Source organism: Carcharhinus amblyrhynchos, chromosome 1 (assembly GCF_965287045.1).
Source record: "Carcharhinus amblyrhynchos chromosome 1, sCarAmb.v2.hapA, whole genome shotgun sequence".
Classification (NCBI taxonomy): Eukaryota; Metazoa; Chordata; class Chondrichthyes; order Carcharhiniformes; family Carcharhinidae; genus Carcharhinus; species Carcharhinus amblyrhynchos.
In genome coordinates this window covers 50,871,595-50,886,851 of record NC_137324.1, presented here as the reverse complement: position 1 = coordinate 50,886,851, position 15,257 = coordinate 50,871,595, and the positions used below count along the sequence as shown (strand labels likewise).

The 15,257-nt window shown below is 42.7% G+C and overlaps 1 protein-coding gene across 6 annotated transcripts in view; it reads left to right on the top strand.

Annotated features, from left to right (window-relative positions):
• Positions 1-15,257, top strand: part of wdr7 (WD repeat domain 7) — a 695,157-nt gene that overhangs the window by 666,173 nt on the left and 13,727 nt on the right. For all 6 annotated transcript variants that reach the window (XM_080182523.1, XM_080182596.1, XM_080182751.1 and 3 more), the window contains one exon: positions 4,774-4,878. In XM_080182523.1, the coding sequence (XP_080038649.1) occupies positions 4,774-4,878 (105 nt within the window). The remainder of the gene's footprint in view (positions 1-4,773; positions 4,879-15,257) is intronic.

Genomic DNA, 15,257 nt, shown 5'->3' with positions numbered 1-15,257 from the left:
TTACTGGCCATTATGAATAATCCATATCTGTAAGGTGAGTGAGAAGTTTATTGCTACAGTGTCGATGATGTTGCTCTGTTTCGTCAACTGCAAGTCTAACATAGATCAGGTCATACACGAACTGCCGATTTAAAATGTGATCAATTCTCCAGTTAATGCAAGTGCAATTAACAGACATTAAAAACGTGGAAATTGAAATTACATTAAAGGAAATAATGCCTCAGCATAGATACTGTGTATTATGCCTTGTCATGATTATGAAGTAATTGTTTAGCTTTCTAGTAGGCTGCTGTCAAACATAATGGGCTGTTGTACCGTTACAGTAGCTCTCTCTGCACTGTATAATGTTGGAATCAGCTTCTTTTGTACAATTAAGCAAATTATGCAATTAAATCCAGTTGAATTAGACAATAAAGGGCATTCACTCTGAAAAAAAGTGATCCAATTTGTTTGCAACAGTGCCAGAGTCACCGAATGCAATTTTCAGGGCCTGTTTGCCACAGGCACAAAACCCGTTATGGCTACTCGCCCTTGTGCATCTGGGGAATTAATAGTGGAAAATAAGGAAGTGGTGGATAAGTTGAATAGATACTTTGCAGACTATTTTCAGAATGACTAGTTGTGAAGAGTGGCACGCCAGAGGGATCCATTGCTGAGCCTCAACTATTCACTACTTAGTGATGACTTGGATGGTTGCAAAATTTGCTGACATAAGTAGGTAATAGGTTGTGTTTCGAGAAATAAGGAATCTGCAAAGGGACATAGATGGGTTAAGTGAGTTGGAAAAATGTGAACTTGTCCACTTTGGCAGGAAGAACAGAAAAGGAATGTATTTTTTTTTAATTGGAGAGGGATTGCAGAGCTCTGAGGTACAGAGGGATCAGCTGTTCTGGTACATGAATCAGAGGTCAATGTGCAGGTACAGTAAGCATTTAGGAAGGCGAATGGAATGTTATTTTTTAATGAAAAGTAAAAATTTATTTATTAGTCACAAGTAGGCTTCCATTCATACTGCAATGAAGTTGCTGTGAAAATCCCCTAGTCACCACACCCCAGAGCCTGCTTGGACACGCTGAGGAAGAATTTAGCATGGCCAATTCACCTAACCTGCACGTCTTTGAAGGGTGGGAGGAAACCGGATCACCGGGAGGAAACCTACACAGGCACAGGCAGAATGTACAAATTCCACACGAACAGTGACTTAAGCCGAGAATCAAACTCAAGTCCCTGGCGTTGTGAAGAGCAGTGCTAACCAATGTGCCACCTTGTCGCCCTAGTCATAACGAGAGGGAAATAGACTATAAAAGTAGGGTTATTTTGTTACAATCATACAGGATGTTGGTGAGACCACATCTGGAGTACTGCACAGTTTTGGACTACTTATTTAAGAACAGATATTAATGCGTTAGAAGCAGTTGGGAATATCTGGGATTGCGTTGTTATTTTATGAGGAAAGATTGGACAAGCTGGCATGTATCCATTGGAGTTCAGAATATTGAGAAGTGATCTCACTGAAAGCTCCTGACGGGACTTTCCCCTTGTGGGAGAGACTAGAGGGGCACAGTTTAAAAATAAAAGATCTCCCATTTAAGGTAGAGATTAGAAGATTTTTATTTCCTTGAGGGCCATGAGGCTTTGGAGCTCTCTTCCCTGGAGAACAGCAGAGGTAGGGCCATTGAACATTTTCAAGGCAGAGGTAGACAGATTCTTGACTGACAAGGGGTCAGTCAGAAATGTGGTGTTAGGGCCATAATCAGAACAGCCATGATCTCTGTGAATGGCAGAGCATTTACTCCTAATTCCTTGTAAGAGAATTGCAGCCATGTTAGTCTTCTGAAGATGCAGTGGAACATACGAATATCAATTAGGCTGATAGAGATTTTTGGTAGTAAATTAATGGTGGTGTGAATTGAGCTGTGGCTGAGGTTTGTGATGTAGTTGGTTGAATGTGACACTTGAAGATAGGTTCACTGACCTTGACCACACATGTGAGGTTATTGTGGCATTGCATCCAGGTCCTTGGGGCACGACTCCTGTCATTGACCTCCATGGTTTTCTGCTTCCACTGCTTTCTGAGCATGTGTTTGGAGACCCTTCTCCCCATCCCTCAGGGACACAGGCCCTCTATCCCACCTCCTCCACCAAGGTCTCCAGAGCAACATTCAAAAATCTTGGAGTCCATTCTCTCCCATCTGTCATTTTTAATATTTCCCAGGTTGGATTCCCTTCCTGCACCACTGCCACCACCTGCTCTAGCCACAATGCTTCTCCTGTTTGCAGATGCAGACTAGCTATCAGCAGCGCAGTCTAGCTTTAACTGGTGCTCGCCTCTTAAGATATTGGCCCCCTGCTGAAGCATCCAGCCAATCAACAGCACAGTTAGCACTGGCTGACTGCTGAAATCATTTAAAACAGCAGGCAGTACAGAGTTGGCATGCTGCCTGCATTACATTGAACGGGCAAGGGTTGATCCCGATACCGGCGCCCATTTTTGGGGGCTATTGAATTTAGTCCCCATGGTGTTTTAATCTTGATTTTTAAAAAGCACCCCTTATAGTGAAACCACGGGTGAGAACTGTTGACAGGTTTCACTGTATTTGACTGGCTACATCTGTCGACTTAAATTTTTCAGCAGTGAGTCTCGTTCAGGAAAAAAAGAGGTTGCTTTGTCTTCTGACCTGTCATGAATACAGGAAGCAAAAACAGGCTGCTGTGAGGGAATCTCAGCAGGGGAACTCTTAACAAATGAGAGGCAGATATTGACAGACGGTGTGCAGTTTTGGTGATGAATGTATTTCATACACTGCTGCTCAAGGTCACTTCATGCTCAGAGCATTTACCAATCATCAAAACATCCTCGGTTTTTTTGATGCTGTAGTACAGTGTGAAGCTCAAAAATCAGCTAAGAGATACTCCAAGTCTCCTCTTTACAATACGTTAAAGTGTCTCTTCTCAGGATGTTTATCAAATCTTCAACTTAAAATACGCATGCAGTATTTGCATAATTGCTCTCTTTTCTTCTGATTCTGAAGGTGCTGACTTGTGCTGAGTTGCAGTGCTCACTTTTGCCAGCAACCTCCACACCTAAATGCCCATTCAAAATAGACATTGATTAATTGAAAAGCGTACAGGACTCTGGAAATTGATTGTTAAGCCCAATTTTGTCTTCTCCAGGTGCAAACTTTCCAAATGGTCACTTGGTAACATTGATTAGTTTGGCTGATTTTATTTTCTTGCCCTGAGATCAGTTAACTCTATCACAGCTAAGACCAACCTGAGACCGCTGCAGTGCACCAAAGGAAGCTACCATGGTGGCACGGTAGCACAGTGGTTAGCACTGCTGCTTCACAGCTCCAGGGACCTGGATTCGATTCCCGGCTTGGGTCACTGTCTGTGTGGAGTTTGCACATTCTCCTCGTGTCTGTGTGGGTTTCTTCCTACAGTCCAAAGATGTGCATGTTAGGTTGACTGGCCATGCTAAAATTGCCCCTTAATGTCCTAAGATGCGTAGGTTAGAGGGATTAGCGAGTAAATATGTAGGGATATGGGGATAGTGCCTGGGTGGGATTATGGTTGGTGCAAACTCAAGGGCCAAATGGCCTCTTTCTGCATTGTAGGATTTCTATGATTCTGTGATTTTGAATATAAATTTAAAAACCGTTGCATTAATTGCTGCTTCTGAATCTATTTTCCCCAGAGGATAATAAGAACATAAGAAATAGGAGCAGGAGTAGGCCATCTAGCCCTTCGAGCCTGCCCCGCCATTCAATAAGATCATTATCCAAAGAACACAATTGAAGTGGATTCAAGAGATAATTAGTTGCACTTCTGGATTGAAAGATTATATTCAGAAAAGAGGAGTTCAGAGTTTTCAAAAACATACAGATTTGTTGATCCTAATTATCTGCTCCCTGATTAAATAGAATTTTATATATGCATAAATAAAAGCAAATGCTGGAAATCCAAGTTAAAAACGAAAGTGTATGGAAACGCATCAATCAACCAGCATTTGAAATTCAAAAGAGAGCTTAGTACTTCTCAAAGAAGTATGGTCACGGTTGTCAAAATGAAACAAAACGTGCTGTTACTTCTTGCTTTGTTCAGATTTTTCAGCTAACTGAAACATTTCTTACAAATGTTGAGTATGAACCATTGAATAGATTCCTCTTTGTGGTAGCATCGACTCAGCTGTACATAATGTGACTTATTTCATCGTTCACTCCGACATCAGAAGTGCCAAAGCTATTGTCCTGAAAGTCTTTCTTAAGATGTCCTAATCTGCTTTGTGCCCTATCTGACTAATCAGTGTGCAATATTGTCAACAGGAAGAGAAGGGGCCAAAATATTTTCTTCACCCAGCTTTGCCCATCGTTTATCCACAAAACCAACAATGATTTAAAGCAGATTTAAATTTCTGAGAATTAGGATTTTTGGGATCTATAAATTGTACTATTCATATCTAAACTGATGTTGAATCTGTTCCCAGAGGAAATGCCTTGCATCTCACATAAAGGCTTGCATTACAAGAAACAAAAGCATTTTACTGAACCAGTTTTCCATCTCCAATATGTTTGAGTCTCGGTGGACTGACTGATGTTGCAGATTTTGATTATGTAATAATTGTATTGAAATGCATTAAATCTTAGTCCTTGAGAACTTTTCCACAAATCTATAAATAATTTTCCATGTAGTGTCTTGTCTCGTTTGCTATAAGGACATTGGAACATTAAAGTTGCATGTCTCAGAACTCTTTGTCTGTGTTACCTCCTACAGACTATTCATGGCCACAGTGGACCAATAACTGCAGTGTCCTTTGCTCCTGATGGACGATATCTAGCCACATATTCCAATGCTGACAGTCACATCTCCTTCTGGCAGGTATGCCTATATTTCTTTTTGTTGGCTATGCTTCTGAGGGTAGACCTTTTCTTTTACTGCAAGGGGAGACCGATAAGCTTATTTATAAAGGACAAAGAAAATTACACCATGGGAACAGGCCCTTAGGCTCTCCAAGCTTGCACCAACCATGCTGCCTGACTGACCTAAAACCTCCTACCCTTCCAGGGACCATACCTCTTTATTCCCATCCTATCCATGTAATTACCCAGGCGCCCCTTGAAAGTCACTATCGTACCTGCTTCCACTACCCCAGCAGCGACTTCCAGGTACCCACTACCCTCTGTGTAAAAAATTTGCCTCGTATATCTCCTTTAAACATTGCCCTTTGCACCTTTTACCTATGCCCCCAGTAATTGACTCTTGTAGACTTCTATCAGGTCGTCCCTCAACCACTGTTGTTCCAGTGAGAACAAACCAAGTTTCTCCAACCTCCCTTACAGCTAATGTGCTCCAACCTTTCTATAGCTAATGTGTTATCATCCTGGTAAGTCCTTTCTGTACCCTCTTCAAAGCTTTCTGTACCCTGTCCAAAGCAATAACCCAGTTCTGAGGTTGGATCCTTTTCTTTACTGCACGGAAGGACTGATAGGCTATTTAAGTAAGCCACTTCTGGGGGTGTGCACTAGTAGGGGCCCTAAGCCAGGGGCTCTAAGTCTATTTGAAAATTCTTTAAGGTTCTTACCTAATCTGCTGAACTCGGATCTTGTAACAATACAAAGGTTGGCCTTACCTTTCTACCATCGACCTTCGCTTGTTACAGCTGGGAACCCTGCCTGACCATGACAGATTGTTGAATACAAACTTCTAAAGAACCAGGAGTTGGCAGCAGAGACTATGATTTAGTTGCACAGGAATCAGAATGGTTAGCATCTTGTGTTGAGAGGTGAATAAAGAAGCAATTATATTGCCAATTCCTTGAAAGTTGGCTTCAGAGGACTATTAAACAGAACTGGAGCTCGAACTGCTCACTCTGAAGATAGGCTAGAGGAACTACCCGAGGGACTAGGGCCAAGTACTATCCTGATTATGTGATTTTATTGATTAACAGCATGTTCATTTTTTCTCACATTGGGTGTATTTACTGCTATTTTCCCAGATACATACCTCTGTTAGTGGAGATAAACTTGACTGGCTTTTTCATTATGATAAATGTTATACAGGATGGAAAAAAGAAGAAACGTTTTTCTAAATCCATTCTTGGGATGTGGGTATCGCTGACTCGGCCAGCATTTATTACCTATCCCTAGTTGCCCTTGAGAAGGTAGTGGCAAGCTGCCTTCTTGAGTTACCACAGCCCAAGTGGTGTAGCTGCACCCACTTTGCTGGTAGGGAAGGAGTGAAGGTACAGCGATGTACTTCCAAATCAGGATGGTGAATGGCAGCTTCCAGGTGGTGGTGTTCACATGTGTCTGTTGCTATTTTGAAGATTGTGTCTCACGGAAATGCCATTTTTGTCACACTATCTCTTGGAAGTTTTGCTAAGAAGGTCAACAGGACTGGCCTTTTTTAAATTCATTTGTGGGGCGTGGGCATCACTGGCTTATTTAAAGTCATTGAGTATTTTTAAGATAGAGATAGGTAGGTTCTTGATCAATAAGAGGATCAAGGGTTATAGGGAAAAGGCAGGAAAATGGGGATGAGAAAATGTCAGCCATGATTGAATGGTAGAGCAGACTCAGTGGGCCGAATGGCCAAATTCTACTCCTATGTCTTATGGTCTTATTGCCCATGAGTACAGACAAATCCAAATACTGCATTTGGAACTAAAATTTAAAGACATAGCTCTTCCCTGGATTGAGTAGAATATGCTAAGTAAGAAGTTGAATGAAACTGATGGCTCATTGCTCACCATGTGTGTCCACCACATTCTCAGGCACTAACTTCCAAATCCCAACCACATGATGCATTAAGTAGTTTTTCCTTATGTTGCCTCTGGTTCTTCTGTCATTCACTTTAAATCTGTGTTTCTCTGGTTCTCATACCTTCCACTAGTAGGAACAGTTTATCCCTTCCTACCCTGTTTGGATTTTGAACACCGCTATCAAAACTCCTCTCAACCTTCTTTCGTTAAAGAGAACAGCCCCAGCTTCCTTCATCTGTCCATGGAGCTAAAGTCCCTCATCCTTGGGACCACTTTTGTAATGTTTTCTGCAACCTCTGTATTGCCTTCATATCCTTCATAAAGTGCGGTGCCCAGAATTGGACACTATTACTTAGTTATGTGGTAGTGGAATATTCCAATATGGACAGCACAGTGCTAGAGTGGTTAGCTGCCTCACGGCACCAGAGACCTAGGTTCGATTCTGGCCTTGGGTGATTGACTGTGTGGAGTCTGCATGTCTGCATGTGTCTGGGTGGATTTCCTCCAGGTGCTCCACAGTCCACAGATGTGCAGGCTAGGTGGATTGGCTGTGGTAAATGTGCACGCGATTAGAAGGGTAGTGTGAAGGGGTGTACCTGGGGAAGATACTCTTCCGGAGAGTCAGCACAGAATCAATGGGCCGAGTGGCCTCTTCCTGCACTGTTGCAGTTTTATAGTTTCAATTGAGGCTGAGCCGGTGTTTTATAAAGGTTCACCATATCTTCCTTTAAATAGCATCTTTGACATAAATAGTGTTCCATGGCATTTACCATGGTGGTGGAGTCAGTGCAGAATCAATGGGCCGAGTGGCCTCCTCCTGCACTGTTGCAGTTTAATAGTTTCAGTTGAGGCTGAGCCAGTGTTTTATAAAGGCTCACCATATCTTCCTTTAAATAGCATCTTTGACATAAATAGTGTTCCATGGCATTTACCATGGTGGTAGGTCAAAGTTATGGAAGGAGAGTTTAGGAAAAGTAGGTAGCAGATTAAAAACGCCTGAAAGTGTCGACATATCAAGAATCCGGCAAGAACCTAGCAACTTCCACGTTTAATCCTAAACAGCTCACCAACACATGGAAAATACCCAGGCGGTAGATCTTCCATTTAACTATGATAAACACTCGTTAGCTGCCAGGAATTAAGTCTTTAACTCTGTGCACTGGCTTCCTGACTTCCAGATGAAGGAAGACAAGAGGGCAGCAGAAAACAATAGGGCTGATCAATTGACAGCCAAGAAAGACTTTAAATACTGTGATCTGACACCTGCTTCCTTGAGTAAGAAGACTCGTTCTTTGTGAAAGTGTGCTTTCACAGCTTTGAAGGTAATTTCCAAAACCTTGCAGGTCATTTTTGCTCTCCAGGAGTCAGCTACCCTTGTTCTACACCTCTCAGCTGTCAATTTACACAACACCTGTTGGACTTTAACCTGGTGTTGTGAGACTTTTTACTGAACTTACACAACAGCCAGGCAGCTGCTTCTGAAACGTTACATTGGATCTCTGATGATGAACAGAAGGAGAAGCAGCAGCAACCTTCTCAACCATCTTCCGCTCCACAGGACAGAGGCGACGCATACGTAACTCCAATTCACAGGAGCTGATACTCCCAAAACAGGATACACAAGCAAGAGGGCATGTCAGTATCAGTCCCTCATGAGGCTCAGACTTTGCTGATGTTAACAACTTCACCTTTAATTGTTTTCCTTCCAAGGAGTTGCTGGTAATATTTGTCGGATCTTACAAGCTGCTGCCCACAAGTGCATCTCACTGGATGCACTATATGAATTTTGCTATTGAAGAAGTGAGCCAGATGGAGGGCCCTCGGATTTGCTGCTCTGACTGGAATTCTCACAGTTTGAGAGAGACGTGCATTGAGCACATGGCAATTGAGATGCCCTCAGACTAACCAGTAGTAATTATCAATCAAATGGGGTTACAATACTTTAATGGTCTGCATCTACTGAAAGATCATCTTGCATGTCTGTGCAAGAATCCACGAAGCTACTATGATGAATTTCTCCCAAAGATATTCACACCTGGTAGCTTATTCAGTGGATGGTTCCTCAGAGACAAGGGTTACCCTATAAAGATGTGATTGTTGATACCAGTGTGTTGCCCCAGGACAGATTCCACGGAAAGCACAACAGAAACTATATAAACACAAGAGTTGTAATTGAGAGTACAAATGGGATGTTGCAGATGCAGTTCAGGTATCTGGTCAGATCCTGGGTGTCCTTCAATATTCACTGGCTAAAGTTTCTGGAATTATACTGGTTTGCTGCATCTTATACAAAATTGTGTAACAATGACTGGCCTTGCTGAAGTAGTTCAGACTGGATGTGAATTACTGCCTGCAATTCTGACTATCAGTGTAAGGAGGCTATCCAGACCCTGGTAGCTATTTGTCAGAGATAAATGTCAATGAATGGGTTATAAGCAAAGCTTCACCAATTTTATGAAGAAACTTGCCAGAGGAATTTTAATATAATTAAGATAATTAGAACAAATCTTAAATAGCAGTTTTACATATTTGAACACACTTTTGACAGAGGGCACAGATACAGCCTAGTTTTATGCCAGACATGAGGAAATATTTCTTTATATGCAGTCATGGCACGGTGATAATGGTTAGCATTGCTGCCTCACAATGCCAGGGACCATTTGATTCCCAGCTTGGGTCACTGCCTGTGCAAAGTCTTCATGTTCTCCCCATGTTTGCATGGGTTTCGTCCGGTGTTCCAGTTTCCTCCCACAGTCTGAAAGATATGCTGGTTAGGTGCAGTGGCCATGCTAAATTCCCACTTAGTGTACCCGAACATGTGCCAGAGTGTGGCGACTAGGACATTTTCACAATAACTTCATTACAGTGTTAATTAATGTAAGCCTACTTGTGACACTAATAAAGACACTTTAAAATAATCAGCAGATAAATCAATTTGCTAGAAAATGTTTTTGGTCACATCACTGGACCAATTTAAGGAATGGCTGGATGCTACAAGTGGAAGTTAGTAATCTGGTAGAATGAGATCAGTTGCCACAACCATCTTATCCAAACCTATCTTGTGATTGATTATTTCCCTGAGTAAATTCAGTACATAGTATCACCTCAGCCAGGCAAACTACAAAGATTCTGTGATGGATCCATGCTCTATGCTGAATTAGCAATTTCAAATGACCCCCGCATTCCTGGCTGATAAATTGGGCTCAGCTGAGATGCTTCTGCTCAGATGAATAGTCATAACCTCGCCAAGATTTAGACGATCCAGTTGGAGAGTTCATTTCTGATTCATTAAATCGAGGTGACGGCTTGTTTAATAAATCATTTGCTTAATTAAAAATTGTATTTCTAAATTAAGGTTCATTTCCAAACGTTTCAATTCCCAATGGTGATCATTACTGAGATCTCAACATAGAATTTACACTTTTATCAGCTGCTCCGTGATCGACCAGACGATCACTTTTCATCACTTATTCCCTGTTCGTCAGCTAGTTGTCTGAACCAACAGACTCACCCCTGAGTTTACATTCCTACGGACAGGAAGCTGAGAAATGTTGATGGCCTTGCAATGCAGATGATTTAAACAAAAAAATATAAAAGCATCTTTTCCGAATTAAAATTACCAATAAGAAAATAAATGATGAGTCACAATTCGAATTGAGTAAAATGCCTTTTGACATGACAGTCAGACCCTAATCAGCTTCCTTCCCTTCACAAATTTTTCTCTGTATTAATTTTTTTGGACGTATTTATGAATTGTGGAGTTGCTGCACACTCAGGCAGAGTACGGCACTTGCATTTAAAATGTGACCTCAGGCTACATTCTGTACAGTTATTAATGTAAAAAAATGAGTAGCATTAGTCATCTTCTAAGGGTGATTACTCAACATGAATTAAAACGATTCTGAAAATGTCACTAATGTTTTATGTTTGCTGCTAGAGCGTATTATTTAGAGTCAGTGCTAGGATTCCAGAGATATGCCAGATGAAACTTGCTCCTTCATCCCTATAAACCAATGTTTAAATCCGGTCCAACAAGAGATGATGTCACCCTTCTGGCTACTGGTTTATAAAAATCAAGAGTGACTTTAATTGTTTTGGCTTCATGTCTGTGTACAGTGGTCAGATGCTGCCTCAGCACTTAACAGCCCTAAATATGGCAGCAGTCTGATGATCTTAACCTGAGAAGAGTGAGAAGAAATTCGAACTGGCACAGCCACAGCATTATCTTGAATCAGCAGAGATATAACAAAGGTACTAAGTTTACCACTCACCCATATCTCATAGGTAGCAGCTGTGGCTTGGTGGTAACAATCTCATCTCTGAATTTGTGAGCTTAAAGCCCCACTCCAAAGAATTAAGCGCAAAATTTATGTTTGCATTCCTGTGCACAACTGAGGGTGTGCCACACGGCTGTTTCCAGAATAGATGTTACATAAGAACATATAAGAACATAAGAAATAGGAGCAGGAGTAAGCCAACTAGCCCTTCGAGCCTGCCCCGCCATTCAATAAGATCATGGCTGATCTGTCGTGGCTCAGTTCCACATTCCCGCCCTCTCCCCATAACCCTTAATCTCCTCTCTCATCAAAAACCCATCAACCCGCGTCTTAAAAATATTTAGCGAGGTAGCCTCCACCACTTCAACGGGCAGAGAATTCCAGAGATTCAGCACCCTTTGAGTGAAGAAGTTCCTCCTCAACTCTGTTCTAAACCGCCCCCCCTTTATTTAGAAGAATGAGGGGAGATCTCATTGAGACGTATAAGATGATGAATGGGATGGATAGGATAGAGGTGGAGAGACTCTTCCCGCTCAAAAAAGACAGTAGGACTAGGGGGCACAGCCTCAAGATAAAGGGGGGGCGGTTTAGAACGGAGTTGAGGAGGAACTTCTTCACTCAAAGGGTGGTGAATCTCTGGAATTCTCTGCCCGTTGAAGTGGTGGAGGCTGCCTCGCTAAATATTTTTAAGAAGCGGGTTGATGGATTTTTGATAAGAGAGGGGATTAAGGGTTATGGGGAGAGGGCGGGAAAGTGGAACTGAGCCACGACAGATCAGCCATGATCTTATTGAATGGCGGGGCAGGCTCGAAGGGCCAGATGGCCTACTCCTGCTCCTATTTCTTATGTTCTTATTTCTTATGTTTATCTTGAGGCTATGCCCCCTAGTCCTACTATCCTTTCTGAGCGGGAAGAGTCTCTCCACCTCTATCCTATCCATCCCATTCATCATCTTATACGTCTCAATGAGATCTCCCCTCATTCTTCTAAACTCTAACGAGTACAAGCCTAATCTATTCAGCCTCTCCTCATAGCTCAACCCCCTCAACTCCGGCATCAGCCTAGTAAACCTCCTCTGCACTCCCTCCAAGGCTAAAATATCCTTGCGTAAGTACGGCGCCCAAAACTGCACACAGTACTGCAGCTGCGGCCTCACCAATGCCCTATACAGCCGCAGCAAGACCTCCCTACTTTTATATTCAATCCCCCTCGCTATGAAGGCCAGCATCCCATTCGCCTTCCTGACCACCTGCTGCACCTGCAAGCTGGGTTTTTGCGACTCGTGCACAAGGACCCCGAGGTCCCTCTGCACCGTCACCTGCTGCAGTTTTTCTCCACGTAAGTAATAATCCTTCCTACCATTATTCCTACCAAAGTGGACCACCTCACACTTGCCAACATTAAATTCCATTTGCCATTTCCTGGCCCATTCGCCCAGCCTATCTAGATCCTTCTGTAGACTCTCTCCACCCTCCGCACAATTTGCCTTTCCACCAATTTTGGTGTCATCAGCAAATTTCGACACCCTGCACTCAGTTCCCTCCTCCAGATCATCTATATAAATGGTAAATAGCTGAGGCCCCAGCACCGACCCCTGGGGCACTCCACTAGTCACCATCCGCCAATCCGAATAGCACCCATTGACCCCCACTCTCTGCCTCCTATTTGACAACCAGTCCTCTATCCACGCTAACACCCTACCCCCAACTCCATGCCCCCGACCTTCTGTAATAACCTCTTGTGAGGTACCTTGTCAAACGCCTTCTGAAAATCCAGAAAGACCACATCCACCGGCTCTCCTCTATCCACCGCCCTAGACGCAACCTCATAGAACTCCAGTAAATTTGTCAGACACGACTTCCCTTTAACGAAACCGTGCTGCATCTGCTCTATCAAGCAGTTCCCCTCAAGATGCCTCGCTATTTCCTCCTTGATGACGGATTCTAACATTTTACCTACAACAGACGTTAAACTAACAGGCCTATAATTCCCCGCCTTTTGCCTGGCACCCTTCTTAAACAACGGCGTAACATTAGCCGTTTTCCAATCTTCCGGCACTTCCCCGGAATCCAGCGACGTCTGGAAAATAACCACCAAGGCATCCACTATCACCTCCGCCATTTCTTTCAGGACCCTCGGATGCATTCCATCCGGTCCTGGGGACTTGTCCACAATCAGTCCCTCCAGTTTGTCGAGCACCACCTCTCTAGTAACAGTAATAAACAATGTTAAACAATGTACAAGTTTTCTTGGCACTATTTTGAAGGAGAGCAGGGTTTTATCCCAACCTGGTCACTATTTATTCCTCAACTAATATCACTAAATCAGATGATCTAGTCATTATTACAGTGGTCTGTGACAATTTACTGTGCACAAATTCGGTGCCATGTTTCCAACGTTACAGCAGTGACTATGCTTAAAAAGCACTTAAGAACATAAGAAATAGGAACAGGAGTAAGCCGCCTAGCCCTCGAGCCTGCTCCGCCATTCAGTAAGATCATGGCTGATCTGATAGTGGGAGCTTCATTGTTTTAAAGTCTTTTCGAGGTCTCTTTGGGATATCTTGAGTTCTGAAAGGTCCTATCTAAAGGTAAGCATTTTTGACATTTGAGTTGTGTGTTTGATAACATTTAAGAAGAAAACTAGTAATCATTCTAGACAACATTCTAGGTTGTACTTTTTTCAGAACTTCCTCAGAGTCTCAAAATCCCACACAGTGTTAACTCCAATCTCATCAAAAGTGTGCATGTGCCTACAGCACAACACTATCAGACAATAAGAGCCTGGATATTCACTAAGCCTGGTTGACTTTGAAGTCCTTTAAAAATGGTGAGCAGATCCCCATTCTGAGATTTCCAAACCTGTTCCCAGGTAATGTGATTTTTGGAAGTGTTTTGAAGAATGTGGCCTGCTTCGAGTCAGAAGTGCACATCTGGCACTCCCAACCTGGCCAACCCCATTGCGAAGGAAGATAGCTGTTGTGAAGTCAAGCCAGGTTTTTAAATAGTTGTGGTTCATGGCCTCTTAGAGAAGTCCTGAACCCAGTATGCATGAGGGGGCCTTTTAACAGCTAAGTTCAAAAGATCCCCTTGTGTACCTGAGGCCAACCTCTGACTTTTACCTGTCCCTTAAGTCCCCTTATGCCAGGCTTTGTGTGGGTGGAAAGGCAGAAATGGAATGAGGGGACATTGGAGGTTATGGAAGCGCAGAGCTTGTTTATGGAAGACAAAAGGCAGATCGGGGCAAGTGGTGGCATGGATAGAGGATGGGGAGTATGTGATGGGTGAAGATAGTGTATGATGAGGTTTGGAGAGCTTTTGTTTTTTTTATCACTGGCACAATGTCCCATGACATCAATGCAGGCCTTTTAAACAGCCCAGTGTGGCACCCGCCAGCTTCTGTAGATGCCTCCCCACTTCCCGAGTCAGCTGCCTGACTAGAGTCCAGAGAAAAATTAATGCCCCAAAAACCCAATTTCCCCCCATCCTTGGCAGTACTTTCAAGTATCTTAGCTAAATGAACATTTGTAAGTTTTCACACTGGCAGTTCATAAAGCTGTGGGACCCATTTCAACTAATCCTAATGAAATTTGGTGGTTGGGAGACACATTAAACAATAGGGAGCGAACCAATGTGTAGGAATCTGGCAGGTTAAAAAGTTGAACTGATATTTATAAATGACCTTTAACACAAATCAAATTAAGGTGGTCATGTCAGAGAAAGTAAATAAGTGGCAATACAAACTAAGTGATTCTGAGTAGGAGAGGGGACATAATATATGAGAGAGAACTTGGGTACTTTGCTAGATAGCTGACTCAAACCAAGAGCACAATGTGTATCAACAATATGGAAATACAACTGGATCTTTGGTTATATCGCCTGAAGGAGTGAGAACAGTCCTCATAGATGATAATGAGTCTCCACAAACTTGATACCTAATTTAAGGCATCTGGGCTATGAGGAGAGGTTGCACAGCTTGGGATTGTTTACTTCGAAGAAAGGCTAAGGAAGATAATGAATTATTAAAATATTTAAGAGAATAGACAAATTGAAACTTCGTTAAAATATTGAGACTGCCACAAACTCCATACTCAGGAATCATGGGGTCATGCTTACAAGAGGACAGTACACCACCATTTTAATTTAACAACTTTGTTTGAGGGAAGAAATTAGTCCTTGTTGTATCCAGCAACAAGATAATCAGGAACAAAAACTTTGGCT